At 38.1% G+C, this 19,747-nt stretch overlaps 1 protein-coding gene across 3 annotated transcripts in view; it reads right to left on the reverse strand.

The window, feature by feature from the left end:
- LOC149468500 (rho guanine nucleotide exchange factor 18-like) overlaps positions 1-19,747 on the reverse strand; it is an 82,184-nt gene that overhangs the window by 49,153 nt on the left and 13,284 nt on the right. For all 3 annotated transcript variants that reach the window (XM_089670015.1, XM_089670014.1, XM_089670013.1), the window contains 5 exons: positions 18,113-18,225; positions 11,543-11,683; positions 11,173-11,420; positions 5,616-5,741; positions 3,301-3,418 (listed from right to left, as the gene is read on the reverse strand). In XM_089670015.1, the coding sequence (XP_089526141.1) occupies positions 3,301-3,418; positions 5,616-5,741; positions 11,173-11,420; positions 11,543-11,683; positions 18,113-18,225 (746 nt within the window). The remainder of the gene's footprint in view (positions 1-3,300; positions 3,419-5,615; positions 5,742-11,172; positions 11,421-11,542; positions 11,684-18,112; positions 18,226-19,747) is intronic.

The following is a 19,747-nucleotide window of genomic DNA, read 5'->3' on the forward strand; positions in this document are numbered from 1 at the left end:
GCATACTCCTGATTATCTGACCTCCTGCTGAACCTGGCGTGTGACCCGACTACTCTCTGTCTGCTGCTCTGTACCGTTCTGTCTCCGCTGTTACCGACCCGGGCCATCTGACTACGCTACACTACCCTGCCATCCATCCATCCTGCACGGATCCGGTCACTGCTGCCCAGGTATATCCGCCTCTTCACATCAGGCTCTCTCCCAGTACATACCTCTGGCGGTTCGCTCTACCACAGGCGGGTGCACTCAGGGGCCGTGACCTGGTCACAGTCTGCTCCAAGTCCATCCCCACCATCAGGGGCCCTGGTGAATAAGCAGACTGGGACTTAGACCCCGCGCCCTGGGGAATTCTGTCCTGTGGGTTGCTAGAGATACCGCCAGGCGGTACATGACATGTTCTTTGTTTGTGGGTCTTCCTGCCTTTGGTTTTGCCTTCAGCAAGTGAAATGCATGCTCAATTGGGTTGAGATCAGGTGATTGACTCGCCCATTGCAGAATATTCCACTTTTTTTCCTTCAAAAGCTCCTGGGTTGCTTTTGCAGTGTGTTTTGGATCATTGTCCATCTGTACTGTGAAGCGCCATCCAATCAACGTGGCTGCATTTGGGTAAATCTGGGCTGACAATATATCTCTAAACACTGCAGAATTCATCCGGCTGTTTCTGTCTTTTGTCACATCATCAGTAAACACCAATGACCCAGTGCCATTGGAAGCCGTGCATGCCCATGCCATCACACTGCCTCCACCATGTTTTACAGATGATGTTGTGTGCTTTGAGATCATGAGCTGTTCCAAGCCTTGTCCACACTTTTTCTTCCCGTCATTCTGGTACAGATTAATCTTAGTTTCATCTGACAAAAGCATGCTTTTCCAGAACTGGTCTGGCTTTTTAGATGTTTTTTTGGCAAAGTTTAATCTGGCTTTTGTATTCTCCAGGCTTATGAATGGCTTGCACCTTGTGGTGAACCCTATGTATTTGCTCTTGTGAAGTCTTCTCTTGATTGTAGACTTTGACAATGATACGCCCACTTCCTGTAGAGTGTCCTTCACTTGTCTGGATGTTGTGAATGGATTTTTCTTTACCATAGACAAGATTCTGCGATCATCTACCACTGTTGTCTTTCATGGACGTCCATGCCTTTTTATGTTGCTGAGCTCACCAGTGCATTCTTCTTTGCTCAGAATGTACCAAACTGTTGATTTGGCCATTCCTAATGTTGCTATCTCTCTGATCAATTTTAGTTTTTGAAGCGGGACAATGGCCTGCATCACTTGCATGGACAGCTCCTTTGAGCGCATGATGTAGGTTTACAGCAATAGATTACAAATGCAAATAACCACACTTAGAATCAACTTCAGACCTTTTATTACCTGCTTAAGAAATAACGAAGGAGTAGCCTACGCCTGGCCATGAAACAGCTTTTCATTCAATTGTCCAATTATTTTTGGCCCTTGAAAAAGGGGGGATGGCTACTCTTAAGAGCAGTAATTCCTAAACCCTTCCTCCAATTTGGATGTACATACCTCAAATTAAACCTGAGCGTGTGCACTTTCAGCCCATATCCATTATATAACTATAGCTTGAATATGTTTTGCTAAATACCTGAAAAAAAATAAAATTGTGCCTGTGTCCAAATATATATGGACCTAACTGTAAGTACCTGAAATAAATAAGCAGGCTTCAGAATTTTTATATGATATCAGAACATGGGCAGCAGTGAATGGCAGACACCCACTGGTGATCAGCTCAAATCTGCTTTGCTCCTAAGCTTCACAATGCACTGCAGAACCTTCAAAAGAGCACTGGATATCACTAATAAAAACTAGTTTCAACATTTTTACTTATCATGACAATGCAAGTTACATCATTATGACATTATCAGCATAACCTCCCGAATGTTATGGAGGAGATTTACTAAAGTTGGAGCACTCAGAATCCGACTGGCTACCATGCACAGCTACACCAGCTTCAGCTTGTTCACTTAAGCTTTGAAAAAACAAAACAAAACTGGAAGCGGATTGGTTTAGTAGATAACCCCCTATGGGTCTGGCATGCAGGGGACAAAGAGGAGACAATGATCCATTGCTAGTGAGATCAAGTGAATTAGTGATGTGCTACTGCAAAATGGGCCGGGTGAGGTACCCCCACTTGAATCATGTTAACATGAAGAAACAAAAGGTGTGTGTGGCATTTCAAGTTGCATTTTAAAAGTAACACAATCATGCCATAAAAAGAATGTTGGCAACGTTATATCACTATGATTTTTTCCTCCACATAGTACAGTTACGGTCTTAGAATTATGTTAAAGGAAAACTCCACTTTTGTGAGAAAAAAGTAGCAAAGGAAAAAAAAAAACATATAGTGTATACAACTGCAATACAAGTCATATTGTAATTGAATGTTAGCAAAAATGACCTCTCCTTTTCCATTTTCGGCAATTCAATTTTCTGTAAAATAATAATAAACTGTATTTTATATAGAACCTTTAGAGGTAGTTTCTCAAAGCACTTTACAAAGAGAACACAAGGAACACTCAGGATAAAACAAAGGGGAAAAAAAGGACAATTAAGTGAAAGCTCGTCTAAAGAAAAAACTTTTTAGATTTGATTTGAATGAGTTTAGAGAAGATGACTTTCTGATGTTCCTTGGAAGTGAATTCCAGAGTTTTGGAGCATAGCAATAGAAGGCTCTATCTCCCACCTACTGTAATTGAGTAGGGGGGGCACCCAGAAGGCCAAACCTGCAATGCATATGGTTACCTGGAGGCATTCTGTGCACAGATGGTAGACAGAACGCCCCCCCAGAAATGTAATGTCCTGCGTGTGTGATCGGTTTATTGATTTTTTTTAAGAAGTGTGCTCTAAGATACAAGTCAAGAGTTTGGGCATCCCCTGTAACAAAAATTTTTATTTTTTGGTGAGATGCTTTCAAAGGGAAATTATGTCTAACGGGGTGCAAACCTTGCAACTTTCCTCATTAGAGCCCTGCAAATGCCTCAGCTGATAATTATAAAACTTCTCCCACAGAGATTCACTCTACACATGAACACAGACAAACCAGTAGATATTTCTTCAGAACAAAAAAGGTAAGAATCTGCATCAAAAGTTTGTTAAAATCCTTGCAATATTTATAGAATTCCCAGAGGGGAATGCTTTTATTTTCTCAACAAAAGTGGAATTCTTTACCTTGAGACAAACATGATCAGACAACTGAAAAGGTTCTTATTTTTAAACTTTCACAAATGTTTCTTCTTTTTTTTTTTTAATAAATAATAGGAATACACTGAGTATTTGTCCTACCTTCTGTGTTTTTAATTATCCTCTCCACAAGGACTGGATATTTTGTAATTCTCTGTGTAACCAAGAGTATACACTCAGGGACTCCCAGGCGCCTAACAATAGAGGAGTTGCCTATTTTCTGTTCAAAGAAACAAAGTATAAACTTAAATATCCTACAACACTTTATTCACAAACTAAAAAAATCCCAGCGCCAATCAAAGAAAGTATACAATTATGCAGCTGTGCACCAGTGAAAACCACCAATAATAAATAACAGAAAAAAAAAAACAGCGCAAAAAATAAATAAAAATAATCACAAATAAATAAATGTCTGTGCAAAAATATATATATAATATTTCAAACATAAGTCCTTATTTTCCCAAAAGGATTTTCAAAACAATGTTCCAAAATGTGCTTCCACCTAATCACCACGTGAAAAATAATATTGACCGCACTCACCAGATGGAGGTGAGTAATAAGCCTCATAGGATATAAGGGATCCTATAGCCCCTCAGGAGGAACAATGATCCGCAATTAAAACAATGAAACAAAATTCCTCATAAATATAAATACAAATCACCATATATTCCAATTATCTTTAATACTCTCTGGGAAATAATGAAAGAATAAAAATAAAAATGTATTAAAAATTAAAAAAAAAATAAATAAATAAAAAATATAAAAAATATATAAAATATATTTTATAGATTATTTTTTATATATTATATTTTTTCTTTTTTTCTTCTTTTTTTTTTTAATTTTTAATACATTTTTATTTTTATTCTATCATTATTTCCCAGAGAGTATTAAAGATAAATTGGAATATATGGTGATTTGTATTTATATTTATGAGGAATTTTGTTTCATTGTTTTAATTGCGGATCATTGTCTTGTATTTAAGTTGTGAAGGGTTCTCACGCTGAGTATATAGAGGATGAAATAAGACCAGAGGGTGGGTACTTTGTATGGTAATTATAATGGTTTAATGATCAGGTGTGGTAATGGGAGGTAGTTTCTATTAATTTGCATAGGAGATGGATGAGAGCTCTCCCTAAGGGGTATAAAAGACGGCCAGATACTGAAAATGGTGTCTTGAAAACGCCCTGTGGGTGGGGCGAAACGCGTTGACGCTCTTCCGGTCTGCCGTCTTCTTGGCCTATGTCACTTCCGGTATTTGGAACGCACGCAGACTTTTGCGGTTCAAGCGGCCATTTTTGAGGTGGAAAGCTGGTCATCCTCTACAGTGATCCTTAAAGCGTGAGATCCCTATATTTACAATTTGGAAACTTGTTCCTTTGAAGCCTTTGAGGCTATTAAACAAGGCCTGTTATTTTATTGAAACATGTGAGTGTCCTTATTCTATGGATTTATATGGTATTGAGTGGCAGTAATACACTATGTAGCCTTTCTTTCCTTGCACACTATTGAGGATTCCATGGAGAAGTAGAGTGGAGTCGATTGCTGTATATAAGCAGGGTGAAGGCGATTTGAGTTCCTCCTGAGGGGCTATAGGATCCCTTATATCCTATGAGGCTTATTACTCACCTCCATCTGGTGAGTGCGGTCAATATTATTTTTCACGTGGTGATTAGGTGGAAGCACATTTTGGAACATTGTTTTGAAAATCCTTTTGGGAAAATAAGGACTTATGTTTGAAATATTATATATATATTTTTGCACAGACATTTATTTATTTGTGATTATTTATATTTAATTTTTGCGCTGGTTTTTTTTTTTTTTTCCGTTATTTACAACATTTTATTGTCCACTTATACAAGAAGTAAAGGACAAGTGGTGAATAAAAGAATGACATAACGGTTCATTTACTGCTATTGTTATTTTGTATTCTGCGCTGTGGACAATTTGTTTTCATTTTGCACTCCATATACTTCCATTACGCTACTAAACAAGGAGTTTTGGACAACATAATAAAAATAATTAAAGTAGAACTATAGGCAAAATAGAAACTAATATTACATATAGTGTGATGCAGTCTGTCACTAGAATTAACACATCAGTTTTTGTCACAGTTTAATTACCTGTTGATCTGGACAGTGGATGTTAATTTTCCCACTTCCTGTAACAGTCCAAACTGTCTAGCTAAAGTGGCAGATACAGGGTTGGGAAAAATATGATTTTTGGTTAATCTTTAAAATCCTTTTCTTGGAGTACATTACAGGACACAGGTTATCTATTATAGGCGGTCAACAAACTAACAATTAAACAGTCCTAATGCATTTTTGATCCAGAGCTGACTCCAATCACTAATAGGTTTACATTTAAACTAGATCTTTGTGCACAAAACGTGGGAGCGTTAAACAGTAATCTGTACTCACCTTCATGAGGTTCTGAAACTTCTTATTCTCTCTCATCAGGAACTTGTAGTAACTAACTGCTCTGTTGTGCTGACTACAGAACACACCATATTTGTCCTCCATCCTTGCCCCAGTGTCACCTGAGAACTGAAGTTAACCAAAATTACAAACATTCAGTAATTGACTAAACAATTAATTGATGCCCATGTATAATATAATGATTAGGAAAAAAATGATTTTAGCCAGCCATACACGGATCAAAATTCGGCTGGTTTAGCAGAGACCAGACGAATTTCGATCCGAGTATGGGCTAGCTGATTGTACACATGGTGATCTACCGATCGATTTGTATACAAACAGCCGCTGGGTTTTTCCCCGAACAATCAGTGCTGCTGGAGATATATATATATTTATTAAGAGAAATACTTTTAAATAAATAATTTTATCAAAAGAGGACTCAAGAGAGAGAAATAAATAATTTTGCCCTTGTACAAATCATTAGAAATGCCTTATCTGGAATATGCACTTTAATTTTGGGCACCTGTTCACAAAAAGGATGTCACAGAAACAGAGAAAGTGCAGAGAAAGGCAATCAACCTCGTAAGAGGCATTGAGTGAGCTCAGCAATGAGGAAAGATTATTGAACTGAATTTTTTCTCTCTTGGGGAGGAGGTTAAGGGGCGATATAATCAACATGTGTATATATACAAGTGGTCCATATAGTGAACTTGGGGTAGAGTTATTTACTTTCAGGTCATTTCAGAGGACAAGGGGGCACTCTTTACATCTGGAGGAAGAGAGATTTAACATTAACATACAGAAAGCCAAAATTGTGACCTATAGTGATGACTAAGTAGAAACAGTGTTAATTAAGTGGAAATAATTGTGAACTCGATCCCTACAGGGATACAACCATAAATACCGTTGCCAGTGATACCCAATATATGACACAAAAACCTATGCAATAATTAGATATACTACATATGGATATGTGAATCCCTAATGAGGGATAAAAACCACACACTGTGTTCAAAATAGTAAAAAACCTTAATTACAAACAAGTAAATATAATAATATACGTGAAAATTTACAACAAAGTCCAATTGTGAACAAAATGTCCAATATGTGAAAAAACACAATCAAGGTGCTTCACTACTTCTTGTCATGCAACATATGCAGTGTGGATGCACAGCACACCGATAAGTGATCCTTAAATGGCTGCAATGGCCTCTCACCTCCACTCGGCGACCCCAAAGGGCCACAGAGCCTTTTGAATCACCTCAGGATCCTCCCTGTATGTGCACTCTTTACTGCTTGGTCTCCTGGAAACTATAACCACACTGGACTCAAGAAGACTGAAGAAGTCACATGGAAGCGTGACGCAACGCATTGACGGCAAAGCATGGTGATGGGATACAGCACCCTTCTGCGGGCAAGCAGCGATCCAGCTCTTTTGGGTAGGGGGCGTGTGCACCCACCTCCCCGGATGTGCTCATATTTGCTCCACTACATGCCAAACACTAGGCCCCCGGCTCATGATCTATGGCTGGGACCAGCTGATCGCTGGAGCAAATGACAGGAGAGAGCCCTGTGTTGGTAAACACAGAGCTTTCTACAGACAGCAGTAATGTGCCAGCTTCTGTCTCCCTGAAAAGCAGGGAGATAAAAACTATGATTTTTGTGTATTAGGACAAGTACATTGTGAAGAAGATTGGGACCCTGATTTAGTCCCTTGGACAAGCCGTTTTTTTAAAAATATTTCCATACCCCTAAAAGTAATAACAGGGGTAGCTGATCCAAGGAATATCTGATTGCCTTATGGGGAATTTTTTTCCCCACTGGGGCAAATTGGATCATGCTTTACTGTGTTTTTTTTTTTGCCTTCCTCTGGATCAACTGTAGGTATAGGATTGTGTGTATGGAGGTTTTCTGTTTGTTTGTAAAACACAACTGTATAGGAAAAAAAACAAAGTACAGTTAGGTTCATATATATTTGGACACAGGCACAATTTTAGTTTTTTCAGGTATTTACCAAAACATATTCAAGGTATAGTTATATAATGGATGTGGGCTGAAAGTACACACTCTCAGGTTTAATTTGAGGGAATGTACATCCAAATTCTTCATCAGTTAAGCAAATAAAAGATCTGGAGTTGATTCTAAATGTGGCATTTGCATTTGGAATCTATTGCTGTGAACCTACATCATGCGTTCAAAGGAGCTATCCATGCAAGTGAAACAGGCCATTGTAAGGCTTCAAAAACAAAACAAATCCATCAGAGAGATGGCAGCAACATTAGGAGTGGCCAAATCAACTATTTGGTACATTCTGAGGACAGAAGAACGCACTGGTGAGCTTAGCAACATAAAAAGGCATGGACGTCCACGGAAGACAACAGTGGTGGATGATCACAGGGTCCTCGCTACAATAAAGAAAAACCCATTCACAACAACCAGACAAGTGAAGGACACTCTCCAGGAGATGGGTGTATCATTGTCAAAGTCTACAATCAAGAGAAGACTTCAAGAGAGCAAATCCAGAGTTCACAAGACGCAAACTTTTCATAAGCCTGAAGAATAGAAAAACCAGATTAGACTTTGCCAAAAAACATCTAAAAAAGCCAGACCAGTTCTGGAAAAGCATTCTTTGGATGGATGAAACTAAGATTAATCTGTACCAGAATGACGAGAAGAAAAAAGTGTGGAGAAGGCTTGGAACAGCTCATGATCCAAAGCACACAACTTCATCTGTAAAACATGGTGGAGGCAGTGTGATGGCATGGGCATGCATGGCTTGCAGTGGCACTGGGTCATTGGTGTTTATTGATGATGTGACAGAAGACAGGAGCAGTGTTTAGAGATATACTGTCAGCTCAGACTGAGCCAAATGCAGCAAAGTTGATTGGATGGTGCTTCACAGTACAGATGGACAATGATCCAAAACAAAATAGATATATATAAATGCAGCACTGAAAAGTATTAAAACATTAAAGGTAGTTGAACACTATTGTAGGTATGGCATCAAGAAATTAGTCCATAAGGTGCAACAAGGTGATAAATTCAATGTGAAGATAGTAGCTTCCGTGACTGTCGTGGCTGTGAAGAATAAGTGTAGAATGCACTAACCAGATAGCACAAATGATTGTGCGTTGGAGTATATAAGACCTACTCCACGGTGCTCAGGGAATGGGAACTCTGCATACGGATGAAGTCGTCAGGTAGGGATTAGCCACCAGGTGTCATCCATCCAGGACAGGTTACCACTCTCCATTAGTATGAGATCACATCTAACAGACCAGGTTAGCAGTATCCAGCAATACGGGTTTCAGCCACCAGGGGGATCATGCATTTAAGTATGGCTCCAATGCAAAACAAGCACCTTAAGGGAAGGGGCTCAGAAAAGCCAAAAAACGAGCCCAAAAGAGAAAAAGCTCCCAATAGTGTAGTATTTTTGATATTCCAAGTGAAGTAACATCAAAAAATTCAATAAAAGGTAAACACTTACAATAGGAGAAATCCAATATGGCTGCCGTACATGAATAGGGCCATGCGGTGAGTGAGTAATAGTTGGGGGCAACTCCCTTACTCGCTCACCGCATGGCCCTATTCATGTACGGCAGCCATATTGGATTTCTCCTATTGTGTTTACCTTTTATTGAATTTTTTGATGTTACTTCACTTAGAATATTAAAAATACTACACTATTGGAGCTTTTTCCTCTGTTGGGCTCGTTTTTTGGCTTTTCTGAGCCCCCTTCCCTTAAGGTGCTTGTTTTGCATTGGAGCCATATTTAAATGCATGATCCCCCTGGTGGCTGAAACCCGTATTGCTGGATACTTCTAACCTGGTCTGTTAGATGTGATCTCATACTAATGGAGAGTGGTAACCTGTCCTGGATGGATGACACCTGGTGGCTAATCCATACCTGACAACTTCATCCGTATGCAGAGTTCCCATTCCCTGAGCACCGTGGAGTAGGTCTTATATACTCCAACGCACAATCATTTGTGCTATCTGGTTAGTGCATTATACATTTATTCTTCACAGCCACGACAGTCACAGAAGCTACTATCTTCACATTGAATTTATCACCATTGCCACTTGCACCTTATGGACTCATTTCTTGATGCCATACCTACAATAGTGTTCAACTACCTTTAATATGTTTTAATACTTTTCAGTGCTGCATTTATATATATCTATTTGGTTTCACATTGGAGGACTCTGAGGTTTGCCTCTTGATGCTGGCCGCTTTTTACTCTCATCACCCAGCGCTCATATATCAATATTATTAATGATCCAAAACACACCCATGATGCAAAAGCAACCCAGGAGCTTTTGAAGGAAAAGAAGTGGAATATTCTGCAATGGGCGAGTCAATCACCTGATCTCAACCCAATTGAGCATACATTTCACTTGCTGAAGGCAAAACTAAAGGCAGAAAGACCTGCAAACAAACAACAAACATCTAAAAAAGCCAAATCAGTTCTGGAAAAGCATTCTTTGAACGAATTAAACTAAGATTAAGTTGTACCAGAATGACAGGAAGAAAAAAGTGTGGGGAAGGTATGGAACAGCTCATTATCCAAAGTAAACAACATCATCTGTAAAACATGGTGGCGGCAGTGAGATGGCATGGGCATGCATGGCTTCTAGTAACACTGGGTCATTGGTGTTTATTGATGATGTGACAGAAGCAGCTGGATGAATTCTGCAGTGTTTAGAGATATACTGTCAGCCCAGATTCAGCCAAATGCAGCAAAACTTGATTGGACGGCGCTTCACAGGACAGATGGACAATGATCCAAAACACACTGGAAAAGCAACCCTGGAGCTTTTGAACAAAAATAAGTGGAATATTCTGCAAACGCCTGATCTCAATCCAATTGAGCATGCATTTCACTTGCTGAAAGCAGAACTAAAGGCAGAAAGACCCACAAACAAATAACAAACGAAGACAGCTGCAGTTAGAGTCTGGCAAAGCATCAGAAAGGAGGAAACCCAGTCTTTGGTAATGTCCATGGGTTCCAGACTTCAGGCAGTCATTGCCAGTAAAGGATTCTCAACAAAATATTAAAATGAACAATTTATTTAGGATTATATTCATTTGTACAATTACATTTGAGTCTCTGAAAATGGAGGGACTGTGTATAAAAATGGCTTCAGTTCCTAACATTTTTACTTGATATTTATGTTCAACCCCTTTAATTAAAGCTTAAAGTCTGCACTTCAAATTCATTTGGATTGCTTCGTTTTAAATTATTCTGGTGGCATACAGAGCCAAAAGTATGAAAATTGTGCCTGTGTCCAAATATATATGGACCTAACTGTATCTCAAAAATATATTCACATAATCTGAGTAGCCTCATAAAGGCAAATATGAAATGCTACCAAACTACTAAATATAGCAGTGAATGTGATGCATATGTTTTCTAGGGAACAGTATTTTATGGAAGGCAAAAACAATAAAAAGGTGCTGAGAACCTATGCATTCTTATTCCACAATGAAGACTATCATGTTATAAACTTAACAACTGATCTGTGCGCACCAGGGATCAATGAATGATAATTCTTCTACCTGTTGTACAAGAATATCACCGATCTTCTGTATGAAGTAGTTCCGATCACTCCCCTCTTCTAAGGATTCTTTGCGCCTCTCTTTAAATCGAGTCAAGAACTGCCCGTGCAGCTCCAGAAGTTCATCCACACAGGGCAAGAGTTGGTTGATTTCTTTATTCCAGTGCAGTTCTTCTCTAAGTGCTCTACAATACACTTTCAACATGATTTTAAGTGTCCTGACATGGTGCATTTCTGTTTGCATTAGTTCTGAAAAACAGCAAAGTAAACAAAACTTTAAAAAAATCCACAATTAGCTGGAAATGCTTAACAACATAAACCATGTTGATTTAAGTGAGCAATTCAATTGGATACAAGATTGGATTTCTCACCATAAATTACATCCTGCCTCTTGATAACCTCTTTCTTCTGTTTTCTGGCAAATGGAGGTTCTACCGCACTGCTCCAAGACTCTGTCTCAAGCTCAACAGCATCAGCTTCTAACTCAGATCTAACAGAGGCATAAATCGCTTCTGAAAAATAAAACATATAGCAACTAACAGATTGTGAATTCTAACATGAGTGAAATTGTGCTAAGATGTAAAACTACAAATCTCTCCCACAATTTTCAGAAAGTTAAACAATACTGTTTTATATTCGTTTTACTTGAGGACCAAGTGAACTTACCTTTATATAAATTATCAATATTTCTTTGTGGGATGATGATATATTATATTATTTTGAACCTGCTGGAAAACTTCTTCCATAATTTAAAAAAAAATACTACCCATATTGGTTCAAATTTCTATTTGTGGAAGAAAAGGTTATTCAATAATGATAAACCCTTTAAACATACCATCCCACAAAAATTCAGTATCAAATGGAAAACCCACCCATGTATGGTTGGGAGCATAAAGCGGGATTTTGAATGAACCTCCTAGGCTAATTTTCAAAAACACAATCATTTATAAACAATAAAAACATAATTTTTGTATACATTAAAAACAATTCACGTCACTAAAACATATCAACCAGACTGCATATAAGATCAGTCTATAATCTTATTGATTTCTACAGCGATCAAAATCAACATGTTTCGAGAACGATATTCACTTCTTCAGAACAGATGCTGAGATATGAGCTCATTCACATCATCCAATCTGAAGCTGTAAATACATATCTAAAAATACAACTAAAAACTCTTCTATCCATACCTAAGATGTATTATATAGTTTTCATTCTCTATAAACAAGGGATAGACCAGCATCCTCAAAAATCTCCTCATTCCAATAGCTGCATATAAAATGATCTCCAGATACTGAAAAAGATGTATCAATAGAGTCCACACAATATACTGGCTGGATAAGTCAATAAGGGTTAAGTAAAAGGGACAAGTCTCCCCTGCAGACAAAAAAAAAAAATCTCTCTGCTCAAAATGGCGGCTCCACAATCATGTATAGCAGCTACAAATAGCAAATAGTAAAGCATATCGCCAACATTGCCTTAGAATAACAAAAGCCATATAAGGCATATACAACTTTGTGCTTGTTTGGCCACAAAGTCAGCAGCAAGAAAAATTGCTGATATGGTCGTATCAATGCAAAGGGATAAAGTAATAACAGTGTATCCTGTTATCAAAAAATTAGAATATGGTGCAAAAGTTCATTTATTTCAGTAATGCAACTTAAAAGGTGAAACTAATATATGAGATAGACTCATTGCATGCAAAGCAAGATAGTTCAAGCTGTGATTTGTCATAATTGTGATGATTATGGCTTACAGCTCATTAAAACCCCAAATCCACAATCTCAGAAAATTAGAATATTGTGAAAAGGTGCAATATTCTAGGCTCAAAGTGTCCCACTCTAATCAGCTAATTAAGCCATGTTGTGGACCTTTTGAATTATGTCTCAAAAATATGACTTTATCAAGACATAATATTATATGGCAAACAGCTCAGTATAAGCGGATGCTAAGAGTTAATTTTGTCTTGGTTGAACCATCAAGGATTCTAGTTAAGAAATGGAGAAGGGGGGAAGTGAGACTTTTCCAAGACAATAAGACTGTTTGAACTGTCAACAAGGACTATTTGTATATTGAGGTTGAGAAGAATGCAGATACAGAAAGTCAAACAAATAGCCAGATAGGACTTCGACTTTCAAACATTTTAACAATAATGAGACGGGAACTCAACTGGTTGAAAGCTTAACCAAAACGTGCAGAGTGTGATGAACCAACAGACCTCTGAAATATACTATTGTTCACCAAGGGTGAAAGCATTAACAGTTGTTTACCATGAGTCCAACACAAGGGCCAGGCAAACAAAGTTTTTTTTTCCACACAGAGAAAATGTTGATTCTAAAACAAAGGGGTGAAATTTAGGACATTTAAGTCTAAAAGTTGACTGTATATAAAGTCTAAAAGTTGACTGTATATAATTACAAAAATATATTACAAAAACATATTATGAATGAGATGTTATGGATTTTACACACCACTAAATATTCAGAAATGGGAACCATATATCACTAACTTGAGTATTGAGATGATGGGAAGTAAGATGTATTATAAACTAGCATTAGTTACATGTCTTATCAGGAAACAAACAGGATGGTATTTCAAGAAGGAATAACTGAATATACACCTATATTCCATGGTCCCTATTTAGAATATCATAGGTATGATCACTTATATCTGGAAAAAGACGTATATTTGATTCCTGAAATTACCTTAAGATTCCACCCAAGGTATGAGTCATCTCAAATACTCAAATTGTTCTATGATACATGACCGCCACCTGGCGGGCAGGTGAGAAATAGCTTATGTACACACATTTCTCAACTAGCCAATCAGGAAGCCTGGTGGGAAGGTATCTTAGAACAATGGATTAGTGGATATAAAAGCCTTTGTACCTTTAACAAGAAAAAGCTGATCAAGAAAAAGCTCAAGAAGAGACCTCATCACAAGAAGACCCTGACATCTGAAGAAGATCTCTGCTGAATAACTACTCTTTCATACTTTCAAACTTCCTAAAACTTTAACTAAATTTCTAAACCTCTAACCTTATAACTTCCTACATTCTCCCCTACTGAATATCTATCACTTGCCCTATAATATCAGTCTAAAGGCGTTCCACTGCCAGCTAAATCCACGGGAGAGTTGCCTAGTCTGAATTCCGGGTGTGGTGAGATGTTTATTTGATTTTGTATTACCTATTTTCTCTGTTGTGTGGAATCATAAAATTACCTTAGTGTATCACAACAATATTGGGTAGTTAGATATATGTAGAGAGATCCTGTTTTACTGTTAAAAATTGTTTATTGCCATATTATATTTTTTTTTATATTTCATAATTTATTGAATATTAATAACCAGAGTATCATATCAAGGGCTTCCTTCTTGCAATCCTATGGCCACGGCTTGTGAGAATATAACCTTTAAGATATTCGAAATTATTAATTATTAATAAATTTAATAAATAATCATATCATTTAAAAATTGTGATATTGATGTAATTAGTTAGAGACCTTATTATTGTGTCTTACATTGGTAGGATATATTTTTGATTATGTGTACCAATATTCATTTATCACCAGTCTTTTACGTTTTGTGTTAATATATATATAATTTTTGTACATAAATAAATTTTTATATTTATCTATTATAAGGCAAATTTTGTGTGTATGGTACGAAATCATATTGGCTAAAAGAATTCAAGGTATAATAAGAAGTGGTGATCAAATTATCGAGGTGTCCAAATTATTGGTTTATTAAATATTTGCCGTATTTTAACGGCTGGAGGCACTGTAATATTTCATCTAAGGGAAAGGGACACGCCCTTTATAAATAATATATATCCTTACATAAACCACCACAGCCATAACACCTGCAAAGGGTTCCTGAGCCTTTAAATGGTCCCTCAGTCTGGTTCAGTAGGAATCACAATCATGGGAAAGACTGCTGACCTGACAGTTGTGCAGAAAACCATCACTGACACCCTCCATAAGGAGGGAAAGCCTCAAAAAGGTAATTGCAAAAGAAGTTGGATATTCCCAAAGTGCTGTATCAAAGCACATAAATAGAAAAGTTATGTGGAAGGGAAAAGTGTGGAAGAAAAAAGGTGCACAAGAAGCAGGGATGACCGCAGCCTGGAGAGGATTGTCAGGAAAAGGCCATTCAATAGTGTTGGGGACTTTCACAAGGAGTGGACTGAGGCTGGAGTCAGTGCATCAAGAGCCACCACACACAGGCGGATCATGGACATGGGCTTCAAATGTTGTATTCCTCTTGTCAAGCCACTCCTGAACAACAAACAACATCAGAAGCGTCTTACCTGGGCTAAAAAAAAAACAGACCTGGTCTGTTGCTCAATGGTCCAAAGTCCTCTTTTCTGATGAGAGCAACTTTTGCATCTCATTTGGAAACCAAGGACCCAGAGTATGGAGGAAGAATTGAGAGGCGCACACACTGCAAGATGCTTGAACTCCAGTGTGAAGTTTCCACAGTCTGCGTTGATTTGGGGAGTCATGTCATCTTCTGGTGTTGGTCCACTGTGCTTCATTAAGTCCAAGGTCAACGCAGCCGTCTACCAGGAGATTTTGAAGCACTTCATTCTTCCTTCCGCAGACGAGCTTTATGGGGATGCTGACTTCATTTTCCAGCAGGACTTGGCACCTGCCCAAACTGCCAAAAGCACCAAAACCTGGTTCAATGACTGTGCTTGATTGGCCAGCAAACTTGCCTGACCTGAAACCCATAGAGAATCTATGGGGCATTGCCAAGAGAAAGATGAGAGACATGAGACCGAACAATGCAGAAGAGCTGAAGGCCGCTATTGAAGCATCCTGGTCTTCCATAACACCTCAGCAGTGCCACAGGCTGATGGCTTCTATGCCATGCCGCATTGAAGCAGTAATTGCAGCAAAAGGGGCCCAAACCAAGTACTGAGTACATATGCATGCTTATACTTTTCAGAGGTCCTTGTTTTATTGATTGCATGTAATATTCTAATTTTCTGAGATTGTGGATTTGGGATTTTCATGAGCTGTAAGCCATAATCATCACAATTATGACAAATCACAGCTTGAACTATCTTGCTTTGCATGCAATGAGTCTATCTCATATATTAGTTTCACCTTTTAAGTTGCATTACTGAAATAAATGAACTTTTGCACGATATTCTAATTTTTCGAGTTTCACCTGTATATATGTTGCTAGTGGTGACAAAGTTTAGATACTGCCTGCAGATACACTATACTATTTGCAATCTGTAGCTGCATTACATTATTAAGCTGGGCTGTTTGACAGGTGCATAAAAGTATGTCTGGTCATAAGTGGTTATCACATCACTGAAGTGTTCTATGCTTTGCTGCCATTTCACATTGCAAGATTATAACCTGGCATTGTCTGAGTGCACCCTCACTGGGTGCCCCTTCAGAAAAAGGTTCCATTGCTACCGAGCCAGCCTGACTGCTCTGAACGTCATGATGTTGAAGCTTGGCTTCAATCACTGACTATGTTCCTTGGATCGTTAGGGATTTGAACACTACTCCATATCCTGAGACACTTGCATCTGTTGCAATAAATTTCTAGAGATAGGGAAAGTAGAACTTCCCCACTGTTAGGCTTGTGTGGTCATCCAGCAAAATTTCTTGAATGGAACTGGGTTAATGGTACTGCTGTGAATGAGGCTACCATTAGGCCTAGAACTCCTGGAGAACCTCAATATGACATGTCGCTTGAATCTCAATTCTCGAGCCTGTGTTCTAAAGTCGGCCATACGTGGATCAAAACTTTTCTGGTTCAGCTGGGAAGTCAGAACACAATAGCTCAGTGGGAAAGATCCCCGCCATCCACCTCAAATTTGTGGATGGGGAAATGAAGTCTTTTTTTGTTCATTTCGCTGGTTGAAAAGAAAAAAAAAAAAAAAAACACTCCATGGGCTGCCTAAGCAAAAGAATGTTCTCTTATGGACACATCCCAAGATTTTTGCTGGGGATATGTCCAGGGCCAGACCCAAGTAACCCAGGTGAAGGGAAGGCTGAAGAGCAGATTTATTAACACTGATCCCCCAGTCAAAGGTTTGGAGCATATGCACTGTCTAATGGACATTTTCTGATAGTCAAAATCGACAAAAAACCTACAGATGGTCATCTAGACAGCGTGTTACTTTGATGCCCTGAATTCAGAGCAGGACAAGCAAGCAGAAGTCCTAAGACCTTTTGCGAACACTCTGGGAGCAAAGGATAGGCCAAAAACATAATGGCAAACTGGAAGTGGTTGTTTGCCAATGCGAAGCCTTGATGAGGTGGTTACATGTAGATAGGCATCTTGGATGTCCACATGTGTCATGTACTCCCCTGGTCTCAGAGAGGCAATTACTGATTCCATGCAAAATTTTGGAATTTAAAGGAACTTCTTGAAGATTTTTAAATTTTGAATAGGATGAATACTCCCGTTGGGCTTTGGTAACACGTTTGAGTAAAATCTTTTGAACCTGTCTTGTTGCGGTACTAGCTGGTACCTTGGACAAGAGGTGGTTCAGGACATTCCTCCAATCTTCCTCCAATACTGCCTCAACATTTTCTTCATTCTATTAGGTGTCTGTGTCCTCTATGACTGGCATATCGGTATCTAATTCTGTTTGATATATATTTTTGTCTATTTAATTTGCTACATGTTGTCCACTGTGCAAAACGCCAGCCTTACCTGGAATCTGAATCTGGCACAAACACCAACGATTTTGGTGAAGAGGTCCAATGAAATTTTGAAAAAGGTCTATGAAATCATTTATGAATTCCCCTGATTAAGCTCTACATAATTTACCTTAAAAAATTAATAAAAAGTAAGCAAAACTGTATTTTATGTGTACATAGGAACATGTGAAAACAGTCTCTGTGCCATGAGGTGTAAAATGGGTGCATATCTCTGACAGAACAAGAACATAATTTTTTAAACATTACCTTCCACAAAGAAAGACTCTGTACTTGATGGGGCCAAAGACAAACTGTCTTCTGTTAAGAACTTTAGTTTGCTAAAATTTGAGTCCAATTCATCCATATCTGCTGTGGTGGAACTAAAAAAATGAATGAACAAAAATTGGAAAAACATTCCTGCAGAGTGCAAACATGCAGTATGTGCACAATTAATAACGAAAGGTTTAAAGCAGAAATGGGCAAGGTTATCTTCAAATACACAGAGATTTTACAATATGCACTTAAAAAGCAAAATAGGACACAAAAGAATAACGAAGCCTCTCACTTAATGGTTATTAAAAAAAAAAAACTGAACTAAAGTAAGCAGTAGGTGTATTGGCTCATTTTCTTTAAATATACAGTACATGGCACTAACTTATCCTGGCAAAAAGAAGATAAGGCACCAAGCACCCATAGAAGCCAACAGAACACTCCTAAACAAAGATAATGGCTCTTTGTAGGGACCATGCTATTTGCTCTAGTCAGGCTGATGTTAATGTTTCAGTTTTTTTTTTTTTTTTTAAAAAAAGGTTCTAAACTGGCAAACATAACTCTCTCAGGATGGCCATACATTTTCAAGGGAGTTGGACATAACTGGGTGCTAGACATAACTGCACTCAACAAATGCATAGTGCTCTGACTGATTTTCTGTCCGAAAGCTGCTGGATGGAGGGGGGTTGCCTATTGTAATAGGGATAACATCTGCCATTTAGTCTAGCTGTTTAAATAATGCCCTGCACAAGATAAGTCTGTATATTGTAATTGATTGAAGCAATGATCTAAGTTGGTAACCAAATTTATTTTAAATAATCACTCCATTTTCCAAAAATATTTTTAAGTTAAGTGATTATAAGATTATAAGAGAACTAATTTCACACTAGAAATATGTGGGTAGAGAAACGTTAAGGCAGAGGTGCTGAAAATAATACTATTTAAAGTTTGGGATAAATAATTTAATCTCCAAGAGTTTCAATCAAATATAGAAGCTCTAGACTTGGTTGAAATCAATAGCACACCAAATCTACCCACGTCTGCCGATTATTCTGATGATGACTGCACAGATGGTCAATGTACTGGATTCAACTCAGCACTGAGTGACAGAGATGTCGCACAGCCAAAATAGGTAGTGAGAGGAAATCCCTTCATAGTGAAAAAATCCGTCACCAGAACTAATATACTCATTGGAAGATTTCCCTTCTATTCTTGGTTTGGAGACAACCCAAAATTTTGGGATTTTTTTTTACTTTCACTCTAGATAACGGTAAATAGGACAAACCGAGAAGGTGGATCTCACTAAAAGGGCCACAGATAGCAATAAAAACCTAACATGCGTTGTAATCCTTCTCTACTCTGTCCAAAACAAAACTTTGACTGGGCCATTCTAACACATGACTAAGCTTTCATCTAAACCATTCCATTGCAGCTCTGGCTGTATGTTTAGGGTTGTTGTCCTGCTGGAAGGTGAACCTCCACCCCAATCTCAAGTCTTTTGCAGACTCTAACAGGTTTTCTTCTAACAAACAAAAAACACAAAAGGGCGCTCTCTCCTCGTGCATTAACGTGGTTTACAAATGAATTTATTAAAAACGTAACAAATGGATACTCACAAAACAAATTTAAAAA

The sequence above is a fragment of the Staurois parvus genome, unplaced genomic scaffold, assembly GCF_062004578.1.
Source record: "Staurois parvus isolate SC_StPar_1 unplaced genomic scaffold, SC_StPar_1.0 ptg000086l, whole genome shotgun sequence".
NCBI lineage: Eukaryota > Metazoa > Chordata > Amphibia > Anura > Ranidae > Staurois > Staurois parvus.